At 51.9% G+C, this 23,829-nt stretch overlaps 1 protein-coding gene across 9 annotated transcripts in view; it reads left to right on the top strand.

Moving 5' to 3' along the window:
- Window positions 1-23,829, top strand: part of DNMT3A (DNA methyltransferase 3 alpha) — a 109,671-nt gene that overhangs the window by 55,633 nt on the left and 30,209 nt on the right. For 6 of the 9 annotated variants that reach the window (XR_010149602.1, XR_010149600.1, XR_010149601.1 and 3 more), the window contains exons 4-6: window positions 4,215-4,485; window positions 11,401-11,444; window positions 11,857-12,003. Coding sequence is in view for 5 of the 9 variants with exons in the window: in XM_016948162.4 (XP_016803651.1) it covers window positions 4,215-4,485; window positions 11,401-11,444; window positions 11,857-12,003 (462 nt within the window). In the remaining 4 variants the exon portion in view is untranslated. Of the gene's footprint in view, window positions 1-4,214; window positions 4,672-9,528; window positions 9,724-10,777; window positions 10,881-11,400; window positions 11,445-11,856; window positions 12,004-23,829 lie in introns of those variants that run through there. The other 3 variants (XM_063790052.1, XM_054677731.2, XM_063790055.1) reach the window with 3 other exon arrangements.

Consider the following 23,829-nt stretch of genomic DNA (forward strand, 5'->3'; position numbering starts at 1 on the left):
GTCAACAAGCTGTGGAGACAGGGGAAAGGAGGGGAGGAGAGTGGCTGGGAGGAGGACATGGAGTTGGGGGCAGAAGAGGCCAGGCCTGGCTGGGGTACCCCTCCCTCCTGGGCTTCCAGGCTGAGGTTTCTGCCCTTCTCACCAGGGATGGCTCCTTCAGTGAGCACCCAGCTCTTCCCCAGAGACTTGGACAGTTGCTTCAGGCCATTTGACTGGGACCTTTTTCCTTCCTCTGGATGGTTTTGTCCTGCTGGTCACCCTGAGCCCCAGAGAGCCCCATTGAGGGGCCACACTTAGCTTGAGGGAGTTCTTGATGGGTAGGATGAATCAAGGGTTGAGCGTGGCAGAAGTCATTGCCCCCACCGCCCCCAAATCCCAGAACTTTGGCTGAATCATCTCATCCAGAACCTGAGAGAGCAGGTGAGCAGGAGGGGATGGTTGGGCAGAGGATGGTGTGGACCAGATGCGGGAGTGGGGATTTCAGCGGGTGAGCTAACCCGGGGCTGGAAATGTGCAACGTGCCCCACTCGCCCATCATCTGCCCAGCATGCCCGGCTCCCGCCTGGCTTTGGGGGCATCTCTGGGAGAATGGCGCATCTGGTGCTGTTGCAGACTGGGGTCCGTGGGCAAGGCCAGGGCAGGGCTTACTCTTGTGCATGAAGGACTGGGTTGGTCGGGAGCCTGGGGCTGTGTTGGGCCTCAGAGCCGGCCCTCATAGGTCTCTATGCTACGGAGCCAGCAGTCAACAGGAAGTGAGTCCCAGCATGAGAGGAGGCCATGTGGTCCCAGGCAGGAAGTGAGTGACAGTGGAGTTGCCTCCAGCAGCTTTGCGGGGCTCAGAGCCTGCCCCAATCTGAGGTGTCTGCAGGGCAGCAAATGATGAGAAGAAAGGAAGACGCAGCCATGAAAAAGTCTGGCTCTGACCTAAGCTTCTTAGCTCAAGTTAGCCAGGCAGGACCCCACGCATACCTCTATGGTAGTGCCATGTTGGGGGCTTTGGGGTACCTGGAACAGCTGGATCCCAGAAGGTGGCTGCAGTGCAGGGGTACACTCCACTTTTCAGGCTGCTGGGGCTCATGACTGAGCCTTGAAGGGTGACAGACAGAGTTTACACCAGGGAGGACCATTCTAGGCTGGAAATGCCCTCTTTGCTTAAGCAGGGAGGGAGGAGAGGTGTTCTGAGTTCTGGGGAGGGTCCTGACACACAGGATGGAGGCAGGGGCGATAGGCAGGGGTCTGCCGTTCCACTTTCCTTCCCGGATTTGGCCTTCCTGGCTCTGCTGGCATCAGCCCAAGCCCCCAAGTGCAGTGGAGGACTTCTCGCTTTTACCAGTCACCTCCTCTTCCTCTCGTTGCAGCCCCCTGCCTCCAACTGCTGAGGAATACACACATGCAGCTTTCTGTGGGTGCTTCCCTCCTGGAAGCAGGCCTGCCCAGCTGCCCCGCACAGCAGGAAAGGAGCTTGGCAGGCCCTGCAGTTCCTTCTGCTCCCTCTCCGGCTGCTCCCTGTGCCCGGGTCCCCATCCAGGGAGGAAAGCATACCTGAGAAGACTCTGGTTTTGTTTTTGTTTTTGTTTTCCCAAGGCCCTTGTCCCTAATTGCCACCTCTGGGGGTTCCTTGCCAAATAACAGTGGGTTGAGAGTTCAGGTCCTAGACCGTTAGAGCAAAAGCAGCCTTGGAAATAGGGCTTTGCAGGGGAGGGGCTGGGGACCCAGTGCTGTCTCAGGCTGTGCACTTGAGTGGTGGGAAACTCTGGAGGGAATTTGGCAGTATCTCTGCACATTTAGCTGGACAGGCCCTTTCACCCGGCCTGACCACTTCTGGAACTCTGTCCCATGGAAACACGCAGCTGTACAGAGCTGTAAGTGCAAGGGTGTTCACTGCAGTGAAAAGCAAATCAGCCCAAATGCCCACCATCAGGGAACGGCATGCATACATTTTGGAGCATCCAGATCCATCTGCACTGGGATGGAGGGATGCCCACTCTGCTTGTTAAGTGAAAAAGCAAGTTGCAGAACATTACGACTAGTATGATACCCTTTTGGAAAAAAACATTTCTGGATCTGAATGTGTATATGAATACATATGTATAAACATGTAACTTACACATGATTGTCAATGCATAGGAAAAAATCTGGAAAGGATGCTCACTGAACTGTTAATAATGGGTACCTTAGGGGAGAGATTTTGGGGGTAGGGAGCTGAAATAGGAGCTTTAACCTTTCAGCATTATTCATTTTTTTTTGTATAGTTTTTTTTTTTTTTTTTTTTTAAGATGGAGTCTCACTCTGTTGCCCAGGCTGGAGTGCAGTGGAGCAGTTTCAGCTCACTGTAACCTCTACCTCCTGGATTCAAGTGATTCTCCTGCCTCAGCCTCCCAAATAGCTGAGATGACAGGCATGCGCCACCACACCCAGCTAATTTTTAGTAGAAACAGGGTTTTGCCATGTTGGCCAGGCTGGTCTCAAACTCCTGACCTCAGGTGATATGTGAGGGAGCCTGCCTCAGCCTCCCAAAGTGCTAGGATTATAGGCATAAGCCACCACGCCTGGCTATAGTTTGTTTTTTTATGATATATGTGTCTGACTTTTATAAGTAGAAAAAAAAAGACAAGAAAGACAAAATCTCCATTGGTCTAGACCAGTCATCTCCACCTGACAGGTGGGGAAACTGAGATGCTGAGAGCAGTGCCTTCCTTATCTGAGGCTTGCTGAGCTGATGCTGTCCCTGCCTTTCTACTGGGTAGGTGTTCTGTATACGGAGCCAGCGAGGCAGAGTTGCTGAGTGCAGCCTGGTGCCTGTGGGTGTGGCAGAGTGCCGAGCCGTGGGGACCCCTGCCTGTTCCTGTCCCACACTGGACACCTCCATTCTTCTTGAGGTGTCCTGGCCCACTTGCCTCTGGATGGCTGAGGACTGAATATATATACACAGCAGAGCACACAGCAGGCACCCGGCTCTCCTGCTCTTGCTTTGTCCTTGCAAAGCCTGTGACCTGGAGCAAATCACAGAATTCCAGAGAGCCTCAGGTTCCTCACCTGCTTCCCAGGGAGGCTGAGAAACTCTGAGGAGGTAGTAAGTGAGGAGCTTTGTCCACTGCGCAGTGACACACACAGACAGCCAGGATTATTCTTTATTTGATTTTTATTACCTGGAACCTTAGCGAGTTCAGTTCTTAGACTCTAGGGGATAAAGAAATGATTTCCCTTGAAGGGAGAATGAGAGACCCCAGTGCTCAGGAAGAGTTGTTGCAGAGCCTGAAAACTGTTTGCCAGAGCCTTGGCTCTTCTGGGTCTGAGTGCCTGAAAGAATCTGGGGCGGCCCAGGCCAGGGGAGAAGGCTACGCTAGGCTATGAGCCCACAGAATGGTTTTTTGGGGGTCCTCCTTCGACTCTCATGCCTCAAGAGACCAAGAGGAAAGCTGGGAGGGCACTGACCACAGAAGTCAGACCAGCCTGAGTCCCAGACTTGATCTGGTGGCACTGGAATCTTCTGAGGGAGGGGGGATTCTTATTGGATTATGGGTGGCACAAGGAGCTTTTTTTTTTTTTTTTTTTTTTTTTTTTTGAGGCGGAGTCTTGCTCTGTCGCAAGGCTGGAGTGCAATGGCGTGATCTCGGCTCACCGCAAACTCTGCCTCCCAGGTTCAAGCGGTTCTCCTGCCTCAGCCTCCCGAGCACCTGGGATTACAGGCATGCACCACCATCCCCAACTAACTTAGTATTTTTAGTAGAGATGGGGTTTCTCCATGTTGGCCAGGCTGCTCTTAAACTCCCGACCTCAGGTGATTCGCCTGCCTCAGCCTCCCAAAGTGCTGGGATTACAGGTGTGAGCCACCACGCCTGGCCGGAGCATTTCTTTTTTAACAGGGGCTGCAGAGAAGGCTTGGACGTCCTGTGTAACCTCAGTGAGTGGCAGTGGGATGGGGGAGCCGATCCCTTGAGAAGTGCAACCAGGCTGGCAAACCTGCTTGGATTCTTTTCCTGTTTCTGAAGCTGGAGTCCACAGACTCGTGATTTCAAGGGGTCAAGCCCAGGAATCCTTTGATGTTGAAAGCAAAATTGTGAATGTATCTGTTTGCATGAAGGTTTATATGAACACAGTTTCTGGACAGAAAGTGCATAACCTTCTCTAGAATTTCAGAGCAGTCAATGATCCAAAACAGGCTAAGCCCACTGATCTAACCCTCCTCTTGTGTATCTTTCTTACATTTGCAGGTGGAAAGTGGTGACACGCCAAAGGACCCTGCGGTGATCTCCAAGTCCCCATCCATGGCCCAGGACCCAGGCGCCTCAGAGCTATTACCCAATGGGGACTTGGAGAAGCGGAGTGAGCCCCAGCCAGAGGAGGGGAGCCCTGCTGGGGGGCAGAAGGGCGGGGCCCCAGCAGAGGGAGAGGGTGCAGCTGAGACCCTGCCTGAAGCCTCAAGAGCAGTGGAAAATGGCTGCTGCACCCCCAAGGAGGGCCGAGGAGCCCCTGCAGAAGTGGGTGAGTCCTCAGCACCAGGGGCAGCCTCTTCTGGGCCCACCAGCATACCCTGAGAGTCAGGGACTTGCCTCTCCAGCAGGTCCCAGGAAGGATGGTCTGGGTCATGGCTAAAGGTCTGCTTGCCAAGGCTATGGCCTGGAGGCTACTGGCTGGATGCAGCCTGCGCATATGTTTTATTTGGCCCATAGAGTGTTTTAAACATTTAAAAAATTAGTTGCCAGTATTTAAAAATCAAAAAATTTCACATAAAAATCTGGAGTTTTGGCTTCTCATGAAAAAAAAAAAAAAGCTAGATCTGGCAACAGCGGTCTTTCATAACGCCAACGATTGCTAGACTGGGATAATGGCGGTCCCTCCATCGCCTTCTGTGGCTGGTTATGGGCCTTAGTTTTCTGCAGCTCTACCTGGCCTGCTTACTCTCCCACGTGCCCTGCAGTTCCTGGGGATTGCTGTATTTGTAGCCCCTGGCCTGGGCACTCAAGGGCAGCAGATACCCTGTTTGCCTCCCTGAGTGCAGAGGTCCTGAGCCCACCCTAGTTGGGCTGACTCGACTGGAAATTTGGTTGTGACAGTGGCGTGGGGAGAGGGCTGGGTGATTGTATTCTGTGTACTGCCCAGCCCAGGCCTCTTCATCTGGGGACTTTTTGGCCTAACCCTGGAAGCCTGGAAAGTTGCCCACTTTTCTCTTTCAGGTTAAGCCAGCAATTTCAGGGCCAACCGAGCTGTAAACATGTTAGTAATGAGGACAACTAGCATTTGTACAGGGCTTCACAGTTTACAAAGCGCTTTCTCATACATTATCACATTTGATCCTCCCAGGGCCCTGCCAGGTTGTTTTGCATATGTGCATTTTAATTTCAAAAAGTCTTCCTTCCAAGCGTGTATGATGGAATGAGTAAATTGATTAATTGGCGTAACTTATTTTGCATGGATCCAACCTAATGTTCATGCAGGATAGAGAACATTTCCAGAATACAAATTTCCAAACTTATTAAGAAGCTTTTATTCATTTATTATTCGACAAATATGTATGATGCTCCCACTATGTGCAGAACACTACAGAGGGAATCTGTATTAGTTGTTTTATTTACTCCTCTAACAATCTTATTCAAGAGATAAGATTATCCTCATTTCAGGAGAAAAATATTGAGGCTTAAAGCGATGATGTGACTTGCTCATGGAGCCCCAACCTTAAGTGGCAGATCCAGGGCTCATTCAGTCCTGGTCTTGTGCCTTTCTACTATTTTCCGCTGTCCTGGAATGGGGCTTGGTGCGGAGAGGGGTCCTGAATTGTCTAGGCCTCTTGCACATATTCTGATACTTCCCAAGAGTGGGAAGGGCCTGAGGGGAGTGAAACAGATGAGGAAAGGGAGAAGACACCATCCTTCCCATTAACAATGCCAGGTGTGTGAGAGAACCCATCAGCCCTGCCCTTCCAAATGTGGTGCTTCCCACGGGCTGACTGCAGTTGACTTCGCTTCCCAGGACCCCACCATGACTCCTGCCGAGCTGCTACCCAGGGTCATGGCATTCCTTCCTGCCCTGCAGCATGGAGCCGTAGCCCCAAAGCTGTTCTCTGGCCTTGAGGGTTTGTTTTCACGTTGGGATTTCCCTACTTCCATTTCTAGCTGTTCTCAAGGGCTCCTGCATCGATCAGTCAACAGGTGTTTCTTAAAACACCCATTCAGGGTGTGCTAGGATCCATACCAGGGACTGGGGAAACTATTATGAACAAAAACCTGGTTCTTGCCCTCAAGGACCTCACAGTCAGCTGGAGAGACAGACATTAATGAGAAATCCACGCTTAAAAAGATGAGATTACACATGGAGATAAGCGCTCTAAGGGAAGTGAAACATGTCCAGGGGAACTGCAACGAAGAACCTGAGTTGGCCTGGGCTGTCCAGCCCGAGCTGAAGGGCGAGGGAGTCCACTGGGTGAGGGGTAGAGGGAGAGAGTGAGAACAGAGAAGAAGGCTCCCAGGTGGGAGGGAGCAGGGCACCCAGGGAACTGATAGATGTCACAAGGCTAGAGTGCAGAGAGCAAAGGAGAAGGGTGTGGAAAGTGCTGGGGCAGACAGGCCAGGCCTTCAAAGGTGGCTGCCGGGGTGGGGAGTGGGGGGGCGGGGAGGCGGGGGGTGGGGACGCGGGGAGTGGGCAGTGTGTGTGATGTAATCAGCTTTGCAATTTGAAAAGCTCATGTCATCTGGATCCTGGGATGGAATGGAGGAGCTGGGAAGCAGGATGACATCGGAGGGGCTGATGAGCAGGATGGCAGCAGAGATGAAGGGAGGGGACAAATGCCAGGAACATGAGAGGTGAGGGAGAGATGCTGTCAAGGATGATTCCTGGGTCTGGGACTTTCAGACAGGTGGATCTTCCTTAGAATCTTAGTGCTGAGTGTGGTGGGCAAAAACTCTTTAAGTCTCCTTGACCTCCAAAATTTGGCCTTGAGGCTGGGCACAGTGGCTCATGCTGGTAATCCTAGCACTTTGGGAGGCCCAGGCGGGCAGATGACTTGAGGTCAGGAGTTCGAGACCAGCCAGGCCAACACAGTGAAACCTTGTCTCTACTAAAAATACAAAAAAAAATTAGTCGAGCTTGGTGGTGCATGCCTGTAGTCGCAGCTACTCGGGAGTCTGAGACAGGAGAATCACTTAAACCCGGGAGGTGGAGGTTGCAGTAAGCCAAGATTGCGCCACTGCACTCCAGCCTGGGCAATAGAGTGAGACTCCATCTCAAAAAAATACAAAAAAAAAAACCAAACTTTGGCCTTGGTACACTCCTGTGTGGTCCCAGCTATCCAGGAAGTATAGATTCTGGCAGGGATCAGAGCTGGTAGGATCCCTGAAGGCCACTGCACTGCCTGGAAGCTGAAATTGGTGAGATGTTACCTCGCGGGGTGGGCAGTGGCCTAGGCTCTGCCAATGTGCAACGGACAGTGGCTTAATCAGGGTGTGGAGGCTCGGTCACGGTTCCAGCAGTCAGCTGACATAGAACACATGCTCAGCTGGTTGATTCAGATGAGGAAGGAGACTAAGGCCCCGGAGAGGATGTGGCTCGGCCGTGGTCTCCTTTCAGTTCCCCTTATTCCAGGTCTCTTTTCAGGGGATGCTCTCCTGGAACCCCTTTCATTAGCTCCTGTACAGCAAAAATAGACTTTTTAAGGCAGCGTTTCTTGTAGCCTGAGCATGTGCTGAAAGTACAGCCAGGAGAAAGAATCAGGAAGACGGGAGATGATGAGATGAGTGATAGGGACAGGAGCCAACACCCGACAGGCCTGTGCTTGTCTTGGGTCTGTTCCTGCCCCCGCCAGCATTAATGCCATAATGATGATGATTCAGGTGGCAGTGGCGATGTGGCTTTCCCTTATTGAGTATTGACTGTATTGGGCATTCTCTCTCCTCGCTACTCACAGTGGTCCATAGACCAGCAGTGTTGGCAGCACCCAGGAATTTAGAAATGCAGAATTCCAGGCTCCACTGAAGACCTGCTGGATCAGAATCTGCATTTTAAAGAGGGCCTCATGCTTCCCATGTATATGAAAGTTTCAGAAGCTCTGCTGTGTATTATGCCCCATGTGTGATCACGGGAGGAAGATTTTTTTTTTTTTTTTTTTTGAGACAGCGTCTCATTCACTCTGTCGCTCAGGCTGGAGTGCAGTGGCACAATCTTGGCTTACTGCAACCTCCACCTCCCAGATTGAAGCGATTCTCCTGCCTCAGCCTCCGGAGTAGCTGGGATTACAGGCGCCAGCCACCATGACTGGTTAATTTTTGTAATTTTAGTAGAGACAGGGTTTCGCCATATTGGCCAGGCTGGTCGTGGACTCCTGATCTCAGGTGATCTGCCCACCTTGGCCTTCCAAAGTGCTGAGATTACAGGCATGAGCCACTGCACTCAGCCTGGAAGACTCTTATTATCCTCATTTTTCAGATGGGGAGATTGAAGCTTCAGAAAGGTTAAATTACTTACCCAAGATTATGCAACTGGTGAGAGACCGGATTAGGGTCAGCACAAAACCCCTCTCTACTCTGAGCATAGGGCCCTTTTTCAGGCCAGTGACTGCCCTCTGAGGTAAACCTGGCTACAGCCTGGTCATGGAGATTTGAGTTCATTTTAAAGAGAACTTGGGTGGCCTCTGGCTGAGTATAGCTCAGACTAGGAGGCGAGTGTTAGAAGCACCCTGGCCTCCCCTGCCCCCAAGTCCTGAGATGCACTAGGGTCATGTTCGGGCCTGTCAGGGCCACACTGGAAGGTCACAACCACCTGGCCCTGGCGGTGACCCTGGGCCTGGGCGAGGAGCAGTTGGGCTGCATAGGCCGTACTGAGAGAGCAGCTGACCCTCCCTGACTCACGACAAGTGCCGCATTCCGAGGCGGCCCGGCCAGGCTGGAAAGCGTGTGTGTGTGTGTGTGTGTGTGTGTGTGTGTGTGTGTGTGTGTGTGTGTGTGTGTGTGATCACTCAAGTGGGCATGCGCAGAGTCTGTCAGGGAGAAAATTCCAGAAAGAAGCCAGTTGGAAACTGCATAGGGAAAAATCGTTCTGTTTTGGGGAGCTTGGGGGGCTGGGAAATTAGGAAGGGGGTCACATTGAGACATAACAGTAGTGGTGCAGCGGAGAGGGAGCTTGCCGGGGCATCCGGACCCCTGAAAAGCTCATCTCAGCTCCGGCCTTAAGTCACTCCACCCCCCAGGTCTCAGCTTTCTGCAAAATTTAAGTGCTGAACAAGTACTCAATGATCTCTGCAAAGCCTTTCAACCCTGATTTTCTAATATTCTAATGAATAAATAATTATCCGTAAAAGTAATTAAATGCCATGGAGGGTCCCAAGTAGGAAACGTTTGAGGTTCTAAAGCGGGCTGGGGAGAAAATGCAGTCGGAAGCCCCAAGTCCAGGTCCGAGAGCCAGCCCGGGGGTCCTCCACTCCCCGCCCTAGCCGCAGGGCTGACACAGTGGTTCCCAGCGCCACCGCGAGCCCCGGAGCCCCGCCGCGTCAGGGTCCGCCGGGACCGCCAGGCCGCCCCCAGGCCGCCACCTGATCGCGGACAGGCGCCCCCTGCTGGGAGCCCGGGGCCTCACCAGGCAGAGCAACGAGGTCTGGGAGGAGGGGGAAGCCCTGGCCTGGGAACGGGGAGGCCCCGGACAGGCTGGAGGGGGCCCCCGCGAAAAAAGTGGGGAGCTGGCTGTGGTGGGAGAGAGGACGGAAAGGAAACAGGGAGGCAGAGCCAGACAAGATGGGTGAGACAGCCCTTAAAAGGCCGGTCACGAACAAAGCGCTGGCGAGTGCGCGCCCGCCCACGCGCACAGGTGCCCGCGACAAGACGCCCCGTCCCCGCCCACGCGGCCCCCGCGGGCTGAGCCCGGCGCCAGGCCCGCACCCACGGTGGCCCTCCTGCCTCCCTCCCCCTGGTGCTCCCAGGCCTAGCTAGCGGGAGTCGCTGTCACCAGGGACAGAACCACCAAGGACAGCGCTGTCCTGGGCGCCCGGGGTCAGCCCAAAACCAGTCCGGGACCCCCCTGTCACGAGGGAAGGGAGTGGCCTCCCGGGCTGAGGACCCGCGGCGTGAACACTGTGGCTGGCTTCCGCTTCACAGCCAGGAGATGAAGTCGGGGCTGTTTTTTCCGTTTCAGGCTCTTTGTCTCCCCCCACCCCAAGCTACCATGAGCCAGCCTTAGTGACCTTCCTGCAGTGGGCCCAGGCCCGATACGCTGTCGGTTCCCGACAAAGAAGCTCAGGGGCCCAGGTGGAAGGAGGGCTCACTTCCCCACCTCCAGCAAGAAGCTATGGGAGGCAGAATCAGCCAGCCCAGCAGCCTCCGGGGCGCTGGGCCTGGAAGGGGTGCCTGGAAAGGGTGGTGAGGACCTGGTGGGGAGTGCAGGGGGATGCCTGGGAGGAGCGCAGCTCCCCTCATGCTGGGGGCCTGGAGAAGCACAGGGAGAGGGCAAGGTCTCAATAGGGAAATTGAGACTTCCCTGCCAGGACCTGGAATCAGGGCCCAGTAGAGGAAATGAATCCTTAGGGAAGGAGAACCACACTAACATGTATTGAGCACCTACAGTATGCCAGGCCCCACAGTAGGCACTTAATGCTCACCATAACCTAATGATTTTAGAACATTTATCTACCTTGATTCAGTGGGAAAACAGGCCAGGAGAGGTTACAGAGGTCACACTGGAATCCAAACTCAAGTCTTCTAGATTAAAGGCTGAGCTCAGGGGCCTGAGCATGGGGCAGGGAGTGGAGGGACGGAGAATGAGATTAGTAATAGAATCATAATATTTGGACCTGCAGGCGGACCTTGGAAATCGCATCCAGCATCCTTATTTTCCAGATGAGGAAACTGAGTCTCGTAGAGAGGAAGTTGCTTCACCGGGGTCTTGTTCCAGTTGGCCCGGTACCCACCGCCCCCCAGTACATGCCCTTATGCCCAGAAGGCCTCTGCAAACACTCCCTTGCAGGGCCAGGGAGGCCGCTCAGGCTGGCCCTCTGGCCCAGGCCTTCCTGCACCCCCTCCTCCTTCCGCACCCCCTCTGCCTTCCTGCTTCTCCTCTGGGGAAGGAGGTCTCTTGACTGGGAGCAGCAGAATGGGGGTATTTTTAGTCCCCTTCTGTGTACCTGAGACAGAGTTGACAGGCCAGAAACCCAGCTCTGAATTTCCTCGTGTTCCCTCTTGCCTGGGCCTCAAGGCCTGCCCCTGCCCGAGTTCTTTCTCTGCCCTAGGCCCTGCTGGGTCCTCAGGGTCAGCACTGTGCCTGGCATGTGGTGGGCCATCATATTTAACACATGAACAGCTAAACGGCCAGAGGACCCCCATCCCCTGTGGCAGGGACCCCAGGCACAAGGTGGGGCCTGTGAGCCACTCCAGTAATTCTGCCGACCAACGAACTGGTCCCTTTGTTCTTCCCTCTCCACAGGCAAAGAACAGAAGGAGACCAACATCGAATCCATGAAAATGGAGGCAAGTGTTCCACCCCCAGGGGCTCTGTGGATCCTGATTCTAGAAGAAGGACACGGGTGGCGAGTGTGTGTGAGGGGGCGGAGGGTGGGCCCCTCCTCCTTCTTTACACATCCCTCTGTGGGAAGGAGAGGAAGTGGGCGTGGAGGTTGGAAGTCCCCCAACAAGGCAGCCGGCTCATCCCCCTCCAGAGGCCAGACGCCTCCCTTCGTGGCCTGTGGCTGTGTCCATGTGCCCCCCCACCCCCGCCACACATGCCCCTCGCTCCTCCAGCCCACACGGGGCCTGCCCAGCACTCCCAGGGGTGCCCTCTCTGGCCAGGAGCCAGTGTCCACATTGTGTTTGAGGCGAGTGCCTCCTTGGTGGGTCCGTCAGTGCCCACCCTAATGCCCTAATGTCTGTCTCTCTGTCCTAGGGCTCCCGGGGCCGGCTGCGGGGTGGCTTGGGCTGGGAGTCCAGCCTCCGTCAGCGGCCCATGCCGAGGCTCACCTTCCAGGCGGGGGACCCCTACTACATCAGCAAGCGCAAGCGGGACGAGTGGCTGGCACGCTGGAAAAGGGAGGTGAGGCGCCTTCTGGCCTGGGCCCCAGCCCGTCCTGCAGAACTGGAAAACCAGAAGTGATGGGCCTCAGTTTCCCCTTCAGGCTAACCCTTAGAACTTACTGGGAGCCTCTTAATCTCTAGTCAGTGATGACTGGTTCATCTGCTCCTTCAGCAGATGCTTATTGAACACTTACTGTATACCTGGCTGTGTACTAGACCCTGGGCGTATACGGTTCCTGCTCTCATGGAGGTGACATTCTGATGGGGGAGACAGGCAGAACATAAAGAAACAAGGGGCTGAAATAGAAGATAGCAGAGGCCTGCTTTAGTTGGGGTGGTCAAGACAGGCTTCTTGGAGGAGGTGGCATTTCAGTTAAGATCTGAAGGAACCGAAGAGCTGGCTCTGTGAGGAGTGGGGTCAGGGAGAGTGTTCTAGGCAGAGGAAACAGCACCAGCAAGGCCTTGACTTGTTTGGCAAACTGTATGCCAGGGTGAAATGGCAAAGGAGAAAGGGCCAGATGCAGCCAGAGAGGCAGGCGGGGCTCCACACATCAGTTGGAGACCTGCAGGGTCTGCCCAAAAGCTGGCTTACTTCTGACAATACTGGGCAGCCATAGAAGGTTTCTGTGCACAGGAAGGATGTGATGTGGATTTGAGAGGCAGCAGTGGAGACAGAGAAGAGCTTTGGGGTGTATTTTGGAGCTAGAATAGCTAGGGCTTGCTGATGGACCGGCAGGGAGGGGAACTGGTGGACTCAAGGAGGACTCCCAGGGGTCTGGCCTGAACACCTGGTGATGGTTGTGCCATTTGCTCAGATGGGAAGACCCAGGGGAGGATGAGTTTGGGACAGGTGGGAATTGAGGGCTCCGTGTGAGATGCCAGGTGCCTGGAGCCTGGGCTGTAGGGAAGTACGGGCGACAGAGGTGGGATTTGAGAGCAGAACCCTGGCATTTAAATCCATGGGAACTTAAGGGCTCAGCAAGGGGAGAGGGAGGAGAGACGAAGTCTCAGAACATGTCCATGAAAACCCCGACATTTCTGGGCCACATGGAGAGGAGGAGTGGCAGGCAGTGGGGACTGAGGGAGAAAGCAGTACAGAGCGGTGTCTGGGGAAGCACGGGGTTTTCCCAGAGGGTGGCTGCCCAGCCCTAGGGAAAGCTGAATTCACTGAGACATGCCCATGGCGTTGGACAACCTGGAAAGGAGCTGGTGACTTTATAGAGAAGCTTCTGTGGGGGTCGGGGAGGTGGGAACAGCCCGTGGAGGGCTTCAGCCATGCAGAGAGGTGAGAAAATGGAGGCTGAAAGACTGAGGAGGGAAATCAACTCGCCACGCACAATTTTTGAGCTGTCTTGTATGTTTGATTAGTAGAGAACTGGGTACAAAGAGAAGTGGGTGGTGACCTAGCTGCACAGGAAAAGAGAGGAAACTGCCACCACGTGGGGCACTTCACGTGAACTCAGCTCTCATTTCGTCTTTACCCCAGGCCTCCAGGGGAAGGCGGCCCTGTTCGTCTGTTCGCCTTTGTGTGAGAGCTTTCTCTAGAGAAAGTGCAGAACAGAGGCCAGGCGCGGTGGCTTACACCTGTAATCTCAGCACTTTGGGAAGCTGAAAGGAGGTCAGGAGTTCGAGACCAGCCTGGCTAGCTTGGTGAACCCCTGTCTCTACCAAAAATACAAAAAATTAGCCAGGCGTGGTGGCTCATGCCTGTAATCCCAGCACTTTGGGAGGCTGAGGCGGGCAGATCACCTAAGGTCAGGAGTTCGAGACCAGTCTGCCCAACATGGCAAAACCCTGTTTCTACTAAAAAGACAAAAAATTAGCCGGGCATGGTGGCAGGCGCCTGTAATCCCAGCTACTCAGTAGACTGAGGCAGGAGAATCACTTGAACCCGGGAGGCGGAGGTTGCAGTGAGCTGAGATCACACCACTACACTCCAGCCTGGACAACAAGAGCAAAACTCTGTCTCAAAAAAAAAACAAAAAACAAAAAACAATTAGCCAGGTGTGGTGGTGCGTGCCTATAGTCCCAGCTACTCAAGAGGCTGAGGCAGGAGAATTGCTTGAACCCGACAGGTGGAGGTTGCGGTGAGGCGAGATTGCGCCACTGCACTCCAGCCTGGGCAACAGAGCAAAATTCCGTCTCAAAAAAAAAAAAAAAAAAAAAGAGAAAGTGCAGAACAGGGTGGGGGTTCTGGCTGCTTGATTGTTTTCTTTTCCTCTGGGATCCAGGAAGGCAGAAATTACTTTCCCGGAAGAGCCCGGAGAAAGGGCAGCCTGTCTGAGGTCTGGGAGGAGAGGCACTTACCCCTGTGCGTGGAATGTTGTGTTTGGGGTGGAAATTCAGGAATGGGGCTCTTCTCTCCAAGTCAGTCGCTGCACTCCTGGGTTCCCCGCAACCCAGAAACAGGGGCTTTGCTTTTTAGCTCCTGGTTCTGTGAGCGAAGTGTTTCTGTTCTCATTTAGCCCTGGGGCAAGAAGCTTAGACTATGACTTTTAGGAACCGGAAGAACTTTCAGAAATTCCATGATTCTCAAACTCTGCTCCCTTGAAGAAGCAGTATGGAGGCCTGCCCTCAGTTACAGTGAAAAAAAGGGTTCTTTCCTCAACTCCCAGGAGAAATTAGATCATAGACACATTTTCTCTATTTTAGGTCTCTACTAAAATTTAAAAAGACTTTTTTGGGCTGGACACAGTAGCTCACACCTGTAACCCCAGCACTTCGGGAGGCCGAGGCAGGTGGATCACCTGAGGTCAGGAGTTTGAGACCAGCCTGGCCAACATGTTGAAACCCCATCTCTACTAGAAATACAAAAATTAGCTGGGCATAGTGGCGGGCACCTGTAATCCCAGCTACTTGGGAGGCTGAGGCAGGAGAATCACTGGAACCCAGGAGGCAGAGGTTGCAGTGAGCCGAGATTGTGCCACTGCACTCCAGCCTGGGTGACAGAACGAGACTCTGTCTCAAAAAAACAAAACAGACTTTGTAAAACTCATGAACATTTTCTAACATATGCAGAAGCAGAGAGTAGTGTAACGACCTCCCATTGCCATCACCTGGCTCCAGCAATTATCAAAAGATTTTCTAGTAAGTCTTCAACCCTTGGCATTTGCATCCCCACTCCCAACCAATGAAGGTAGCAGTGGGCATTAACAGAAAAACCAAAATGTTGATTTAATTTAAAAGACTTTAGTACACTTGACTTGCGATGTGGAGATCTCCAAACAAAATATATTTTCTGCTAATAACATTATTCCTTATTCCTATGCTGTAATTAAAGAATTCCATGAATTCCAGTACAAGTTTTAGAACTACTGATCTCATTTTCAGACTAGGGGACTTGGGGCTACCGAGTTTTATAACTGGCCACAAGCTCCCAGTGAAGAATTGGGAACAGGACTAGAATGGAATTAGAATTTACGTTTCCTATTCCAATGTGGGGCCCAGCCCCTGACTGTCACACAGTCTCCTCCTGGGCTATGCCTGGGGTTAGGAAGGGGCTAGATGCAGGTATCAAGAATGGGGAAAACACAGGTAGCTTTCAAGATTCCCAAGTCGCCCTCAGACTCAAGAGTAGTAGCTGTTGCTATCAGGCCTGTTTTCTTTGTTTGTCTGTTTTTGAGACGGAGTTTCACTCTTGTTGTCAAGGCTGGAGTGCAATGGCTGGATCTCGGCTCACTGCAGCCTCCGCCTCCTGGGTTGAGGCGATTCTCCTGCCTCAGCCTCCCGAGTGGCTGGGATCACAGGCACCTGCTGACACACCCGGCTAACTTTTTGTATTTTTAGTAGAGATGGGGGTTTCACCATGTTGGTCAGGCTGGTCTTGAACTCTTGACCTCAGGTGATCTGCCTGCCTTGGCCTCCCGAAGTGCTGGGATTACAGGCGTGAATCACTGCACCCGGCCTATCAGGCCTGTTTTTGTTTTTTGTTTTTTGTTTTTTTGAGACGGAGTTTCGCACTTGTTGCCCAAGCTGGAGTGCAATGGCACAATCTCAGCTCACTGCAACCTCCATCTCCCAGGTTCAAGCAATTCTCCTGCCTCAGCCTCCCGAGTAGCTGGGATTACAGGCGTGCACCACCACACCTGGCTAATTTTTTGTAATGTTTTCTAAGTGGTGTAACAACAGCACAGACATTTCTCCTCTTTTCTCAGTCTCATTTTGCTCTCTGACATTTGAGCCCTTCTGAAACTGCCTCCCTGGGCCTTCCCAAGGCCCCTGCAGGTTCCTCCCCACCTCCTTCAGCTGATCTCAAGCGGCAACCTCTGTTAACTGCATCCCCAGATCTCCACCCCCCACCCTCTGCCAGTGTTGATCCACTAACCCCTTACCCACCCTCCTAGATCCAAGTACCCTCCTCCTCCCAAAAAAGGCACCTCCCCTCCTGACAAACCACCCAGCCTTCAGGACCCAGCTCCAGCTGTTCCCCAGGCAATATCACTTGAAGGGCCAGCCAGCACTTCCTAATCTCAGAATGCAACGCCTGCAACCTTTCATTCAGGGCACCTTTACTGAGCCGGTTTCCAGAAGCCTCCACAGCTGAGTGACATGTAAGATACTGGGACTACCAGAGGCATAGAGGATTCCTAGTTTTCCCATGATAGGATGAGGGCTCATAGCACCTGCAGAAAGAGCTGCCCTGAACGGGGCGTAGACGAATGCTGCCTGGGGTCATCTACGCATCAGCAGGGGTGGCTTCTGGCTTTTGACGGTTGAACTGGAATTTAGGGGAGGGCTGAGGAAGGCATTTCAGAGGGAGGAATACAGCAGGCACATACCTCCCGAGGCACAAGACACTTGGGCTTTTCAGGAATGGGAGTTTGTTATGGTGGTGCACAGCGGGTGTGGGCAGAAAGCAGCTAGGAAATGTGGCTGGAAGGTGGGGCAGGGGCCAGAAGGAGGAGCTGCCACCAGACCCCAGGCTGCACCAGCCCTTCCCCTAGGCTGTGTGCCCCACCTGGGGGGCTTCTTCCCTGGGAACGCACTCCCCAGCTTAACTTCCTTCTCCTTGCCCACCCTTGTTAGACCACAGTTACTGAGTGAGCCTACCCCAGATTACCCCCTTCAGGCTTTCCCTCCCCCAAGATTTAAGACGACTCAGAATGTCACAAAATGAAAGAAATGGAAAATAAGTGAACGGGGAAAATGAGACATTTCTGCAGTCCCTGAGGCTGAAGTGAGAATTCCTGCTGGAGCTGGGAAGGAAGTTGTTGTCTTCTGTCTGTTCCATCTCCTGTTGGTGTTCCTTCACCTGCTTACTAGTCCTGTAAGGACTAAGCTCTGTTTTAATCATGATCACACCCTGCCATAGAACCTCCAATGGCTCCCCATTGTCTCCCCCATCATGTCAGATACCCTCTGGCTATTTCTCAAGTCTTCAACCCTTCGACCTCCACAATCAACCCACCCCACTTTCACTACAGTCCTCTAATAGAAGGGTGTCCCCTAGGAAGGGACCTTGCCATGCTCCTTCCTTCCTTCCTGTCATCGTTCTTGCTGTGATTTCCCCAGTCCATTCTTCAGGGTTGAGGCCAAGAGCTGCTGCCTCCTCCAGGAAGGTTTCCAAGATTTCTCCAGTCCACAATGACCTCTTCCCTTCCCTGAATCCCTGTAACCCTTACTGGGGTTTGTTTGTTTTTTTGAGACAGTTTCACTCTGTCTCCCAGGCTGGGGTGCAGTGGTGCAGTCTCTTGGCTCACTGCGACCTCCACCTCCCAGGTTCAAGTGATTCTCGTGCCTTGCCTCAGCCTTCCCAGTAGCTGGAATTACAGGCACACACCACCACACCCAGCTAATTTTTATATTTTAAGTAGAGATGGGGTTTTGCTATGTTGACCTGGCTGGTCTCGAACTCCTGACCCCAAGTGATCCGCCTGCTTTGGCCTCCCAAAGTACTGGAATTACAGGCATGAGCCACTGCACTCAGACTGTCCTTACGGTTAATATTACTTAGCACTCAATCATATTTCATCAGGGTATTTTTCACTGTTTCTTATGTGTTGATCACATCTTCCTCTGTCTGGCCTAATGCAATGGGCAGGGAGAACAGGCCCAGTGAATACCTGCCGGTTGGCTAAGCAGTTGGGAGGTAGGTGAATGTGGGACCACTTCTCTGGGAGCATGAGATCTTAGATTTCCACCATGACAAGGGCCCACACACTTGATTTCGAGGTGGTTTTTCCAGGGGTGCTGACAGGTATACCTGGAGGATGGCATGGGGACCGGTATGGACAGCCTCCATGGGTAAAGGGGGGCCAGAGTCTCCTCCATCCTGTGTTCCTGCCATTCTCACCAGGCTTCTGAGCTGAGGAGAACCTTCCTTGGCCTGGCAGAGCTGGCCAGGGCTGTGGGGAGGGCAGGGGTGGGGCAGTTCCTCCTCCCAAAGGAAGGCAATCCCTTAGCTCCTCTTCCTTCTAATTCTCAGAGCAAAATGCACTCTGATGGAGGGCTTGAGGGTTAGGAAGGGCCTCTCGCTTCATTAGCCCTCCCTGTAGCTCTGCAAGGCAGATGAGCACAGAGACCCAGGGTCAGTAGCTGGGCGGTCATCTCGCCTGGGAAGCCACTTACTCCAGTTTGTGTCGCGGCTGGTGGTTTTAGGACTCAGTTACAGCACATTGATGGCATGACTCGCTCATTAATCTCTTCACCCCAGCCGGATTCTAAATTCCGTCTAGGCAGCGGGTACCATGTCCTATTGTTCTAGGATCTGGTCTCTTTCCTGCTTCCAACCTGAAGGTAGGGACCCTTGACTCATGCATCCTTATACTTATTAGATGCTTAATAATATTGAATAGTGATAATGAAACATCTGTGACTGGAACGTCATAGTCTCTCCTCCCTTCCCTCGCCACACTGAGATACAACCCACTCCCTCCGCCCAGGGCTGCCCAGCAGATAGCAGAGCCTTCATGGACCTTAAGGGTCGGCTGCTGTTTACTGCGACCTTTGGAGGCAAGTTCAAATACTGCCTTAAGAAAGGTCCCACTTACTGGGTGTGGGACCTTAGGCATCACTTACCCTGTACCCCAGCTGAGGTTCCTCCTCTGTGGATGGACTTGGCTGTACTCTGCATCTCCATGACAGCAGCACTCGCCAGCTTGTTTTCTGCCTCTACCCATTTCTGCATTTAAGCTCGTTCAATACAGGCATTCTGGGCACCCCCTGCCCCCAGGGCTGGCATGTGGGAGGTGCAGGGTGAAAGTGTGCTGAATGAATGAACAATTCTTATCTCAGAGTTGTGTGGATAACACACAACATTTAAAGCTCCTAGCACAGAGCTAGCATATAATAGGAACTTTATAATTTTTTAGAAAGTATTTTAAATTACATAAGTATTACACAAATACATTCTTGTGAAAAAGTCCGCCCAAACTTGCCACCCCAAAATTTTATTTTGAGACAGGGTCCTGCTTCATTGGCCAGGCTGGAGTACAATGGCATGATCATGGCTCACTGCAGCCTCAACTTCTTGGCTCAGGTGATCCTCCCACCTAAGCCTCCTGAGTAGCTGGGACCACAGGCATGTGCCACCACACTTGGCTAATTTTTAATTTTTTTGTAGAGATGGGGGTCTCCTTATGTTGACCAGGCTGGCCTTGAACTCCTGGGCTCAAGCAGTCCTTTTGCCTCCGCCTCCCAAAGTACTGGGATTACAGGCATGAGCCACCACACCTGGCCTGAAAATTTAATTCCTTCACCAGAAATACTTGATGCTATCAGTTTGGTGTAACGTCATGATTTTTTCCTATCCGTGTGTATGCGTGTAAATATATAATTTTGCTTCAGGGGTTCTTTTTTTCCTTTTCTTTTTACACAAATGGAACCACACTGTAGTTTCATTTTACAGCTTGGTTTTTGACTTCCAATAAGTCTGTGCAATCTAGCCACGTAATTACTATTATATTCCACCATGTGGATTCCCATGGTTTTATTTAGCCATTCTGTTATTGGTGGCCATTTATGTTGTTTATGATATTTTACTGTTTAGCATTGCAGCGGTGAACATCCTTAGTCATACCTCTTTGTGCATCTGTTTCTCTAAGACAGATACCTAGAAAGAAAAAGGCCTAGCTGAAGGGAATGTGCATTTTACATTTTATGACATCTGCCAAACTGCCCTCTAAAAAGGGCACTCCAATTTATGCTTCTGTGAACAGGGTATGAGAAGACCTTTGCCAACATCAATATTTTGCTAGTCAAATGGGTGGGAAAATAGTATCTTGTTATGCTTTTAATTGGCATTTCCCAGATAATAAGGTTGAACATCTTTTCCTATGTTTATTGGCCATTTGTGCTGCTGCTTCTATGAGCTTAGCAAATGTTGCCTCCTCTGACTTTACAACCCTGCAGTCTCAACAGACTGTGCTTCCTGTCTGCCCTGAGGAGCGCAGGCCATGAATGTCCAGAAGGTCCCCCATGCTGTGTCATATTCCATTTAATAAGCAGTCACTCAGCACCTACTAAGTAAAGGGGCCTTGTGCTAGGGGCTATGGGAAGGAGGAGATGAATAAGGTGTGATCTCCTGGGCTTTAGTCTAGTTCAGGAGAAATGGTAGTGCAAAGTAGACCAGTAAAGGCTCAAAACAAATTATTAGCCAACTGTATGGGAAGCAGTTTTAGAGCATTTGGACTGGAAGACATTCCTCACTTATTTGCCGTACCTGACCTTTTGCAGCGTGGCCTCAAAAATAACATCACCCTTGAAGGAGATGATGATGTTTGGAGTAGGCACAGCAAGTATACTTTACCCAAGGCTGAACAAGTTCTAGAGGCTCCCATGACAGCCTGTAACCAGTAGTGACTTCGAGGGCTGGCCTTTACCATAGGCTACTAAAGTTGCCACAGAGGGACTCCCCATTGTCCTTCAAGTAGATGGGTTGGTTGCGCACCAGAGTCTTCACTTCTGGGGCACAGAGAGAACAGCTCTTAGAACAACCCCTACTTTTTAGTGGTGAGAAAAAAAGAGGCAGGGTGGGGTAGGTGACTAGTTGCTGGCCCAGGGCCAACTCCTGGCCACAGCAAAGCCTGAACCAGGGAAAGGGTGTTGAACTTCACTGAGCACCTACTTTACATCAGGCACTATGCCAGGAGCATTAGCTTTCACCACAATCCTAAAACATATTATCTGCATTTAATGTCTTTTTTTTTGTCTTTTTTTTTTTTTTTTTGAGATGGAGTCTTACTCTGTCACCCAGTCTGAAGTGCAGTGGCATGATCTCAGCTCACTGCAACCTCTGCCTCTTGGGTTCAAGCAATTCTCCTGCCCCAGCCTCCCAAGTAGCTAGGATTACAGGCACCTGCCACCACACCCGGCTAATTTTTTGTATTTTTAGGAGAGATGGGGTTTCACCATGTTGGCCAGGCTGGTCTTGAACTCCTGACCTCCGGTGATCCACCTGCCTCAGCCTCCAAAGTGCTGGGATTACAGGCATGAGCCACCGCGCCCGGCCAGAAGTATTTTTTTAACTTGTATTTTGCTATTAGAAAATTAAGATTTATCTAGGTAAGTAGGTTGCGGCCACATGGGTATCCTGATGGAGTGGCCCAATGGGCAAAACTAGACTCCAAATCTTGTGTTGCTTCTGTTGTGTACCCAAATGACTCACCTACACTCCCAGTTTTCCTGGTTTCCTGGCTTGGAAATTGTCATGAAATTGAAGAATGCATTTAGAAGAGAGGGAGAGAGCTGGCCCGGCTTTCCAGCCTGCCGCATGCTCTTCCCGCCCCCGGCCTGCAGTTGTTGGGGCTGCTCCCCATGCCTCTTTGCCAGGAGGCTCAGGTCCCTTTCAGCCTCCCTGACCACCCCTCCCTGCTCTACTCATGTGGTCCTGAACCCTTGCCCTTGAATTGCTGTTTTTTCATGACCATATGGATGATGTTGTGAAACTGGATTAAGAAAATGTTGGAATGAGATTTGGGAGGCCTGGTTTCTCGTCTCAGCTTCTGCCCCTCCTTAGCTATGGATGTGAGGAGGTCTTTCTGCTTTCGGCATTTTAGTTTCCTGGTTTATAATGCGACAGAAATAGATGAGATGACCCCAGAGATTCTAAAATTCCATCACGGCAGGTTGGGGGGTGAGACTGGAATCATGATCTGCACTCTCTTTATTACCTAGATTACCTTGTACATAAATTCTAAATTAAATATTTGAGTGAATTCTCAGACCTCGCATATACGTCTCTTCTAAAGGCACATACATGAAGCATCCTTATAAAAACTCTTTTTGGCCGGGGGCAGTGGCTCACGCCTGTAATCCCAGCACTTTGGGAGGCGAAGGCAGGCGTATCATGAGGTCAGCAGATCGAGACCATCCTGGCTAACATGGTGAAACCCCATCTCTACTAAAAATACAAAAAATTAGCCGGGCGTGGTGGCAGGCACCTGTTGTCCCAGCTACTCGGGAGGCTGAGGCAGGAGAATGGCATGAACCCGGGAGGTGGAGCTTGCAGTGAGCCGAGATCGCACCACTGCGCTCCAGCCTGGGCGACAGAGCCAGACTCTGTCTCACAAAAAAAAAAAAAACAAAAACAAACTCTTTTTAAAAAAAAAACCTTTGGCCCAGCACAGTGGCTCACGCCTGTAATCCCAACACTGTGGGAGGCCAAGGCGGGTGGATCTCTTGAGGCCAGGAATTCGAGACCAGTCTGGCTAACATGGTGAAACGCCGTCTCTACTGAAAATACAAAAATTAGCTGGGCGTGGTGGCACATGCCTGTAATCCCAGCTACTTGGAAGGCTGAGGCACAAGAATCGTTTGAGCCAGGGTGGTGGAGGTTGCAGTGAGTCAAGATTGCGCCACTGCACTCCAGCCTGGGCGACAGAGCGAGACCTTGTCTCAAAAAAAAAAAAAAAAAAAAAAAAAACCAAAGGGTTGTCCAGCCTTTACTGAGCAGATACTGTGTGCTCAGTCTTTAAGATACCACCTTGTGTGTCTGGGTGTCTACTATGTTCCAACATTTTCTAGACACTAAGGAAGCAAATTTAAAGGCAAGTCAGAATTCTACCCTCCCCTGTGAGAGGTTGGTAGGTAAATGAATGAATTGTGCTGTAGCCAGGGCAGGGTTGTTTTAGAAATACTAAGGGAAGGACTATGCAAGCAACTCCCTAGCCCTGCCTAAGGACCTCAGGGAAGGCGGTGCCTAGGGAGAGGCAGTGTACCGCCATTGACCTGAACAGGACTGCTTGGCAGGGACAGTGGGGGAAGGGCATGGAGTGGGGTCCTAAGGGAGGTGGTCAAAGAAATCCTCTAGGAGTTTGGAGTCTAGAGTGCCTCAAGGTTTTTCCCATATATAGGCCAACTTTAACTTTCCCATAGCACTGTCTATGGGGCTGACAAAGCAGAAAATATAATAGCCAATGTTCTCTCTGCTTTAAAAACCAGACTGCTTGTCAGGGAGGCCGTGGGATGTTCACGTATGGGGTGGTCTGCCAGAGCCCTCTGCCGCTTTATTAAGAGGCCAGTACACTCGTTAAAGGAGTTAATGGACCTCAGTACTTACTACTGATTGCTTAGTAATTCAGTACTTGGTAAATAAACATGATACTATGCTAGTGGCGGGGTAGGGGGAGACCAATTGGATATAGTCCCTGTCCCAGAGGCACACATTGTCAAGTGGAGGAGGCAGGAATGTTCCCAACAAGCCTCAGTGGCAGTCAGAGCGTGGGGCTTGCTCTGTGCTCCTGTGTAAAGAGCCCAACATGAAGCATAAAGGAGCATGAGAGCAGCTTCTGGAGGACTCCAGGAAAGCTTCCTGGAGGAGGCAGGCATCCTTTGAGAATTTCAGTAAGTGCAAAAGAGCCTGGGTGCAGTGTAATCCCAGCACTTTGGGAGACCAAAGGGGGAGGAT

Source organism: Pan troglodytes, chromosome 12 (genome assembly GCF_028858775.2).
Source record: "Pan troglodytes isolate AG18354 chromosome 12, NHGRI_mPanTro3-v2.0_pri, whole genome shotgun sequence".
NCBI lineage: Eukaryota > Metazoa > Chordata > Mammalia > Primates > Hominidae > Pan > Pan troglodytes.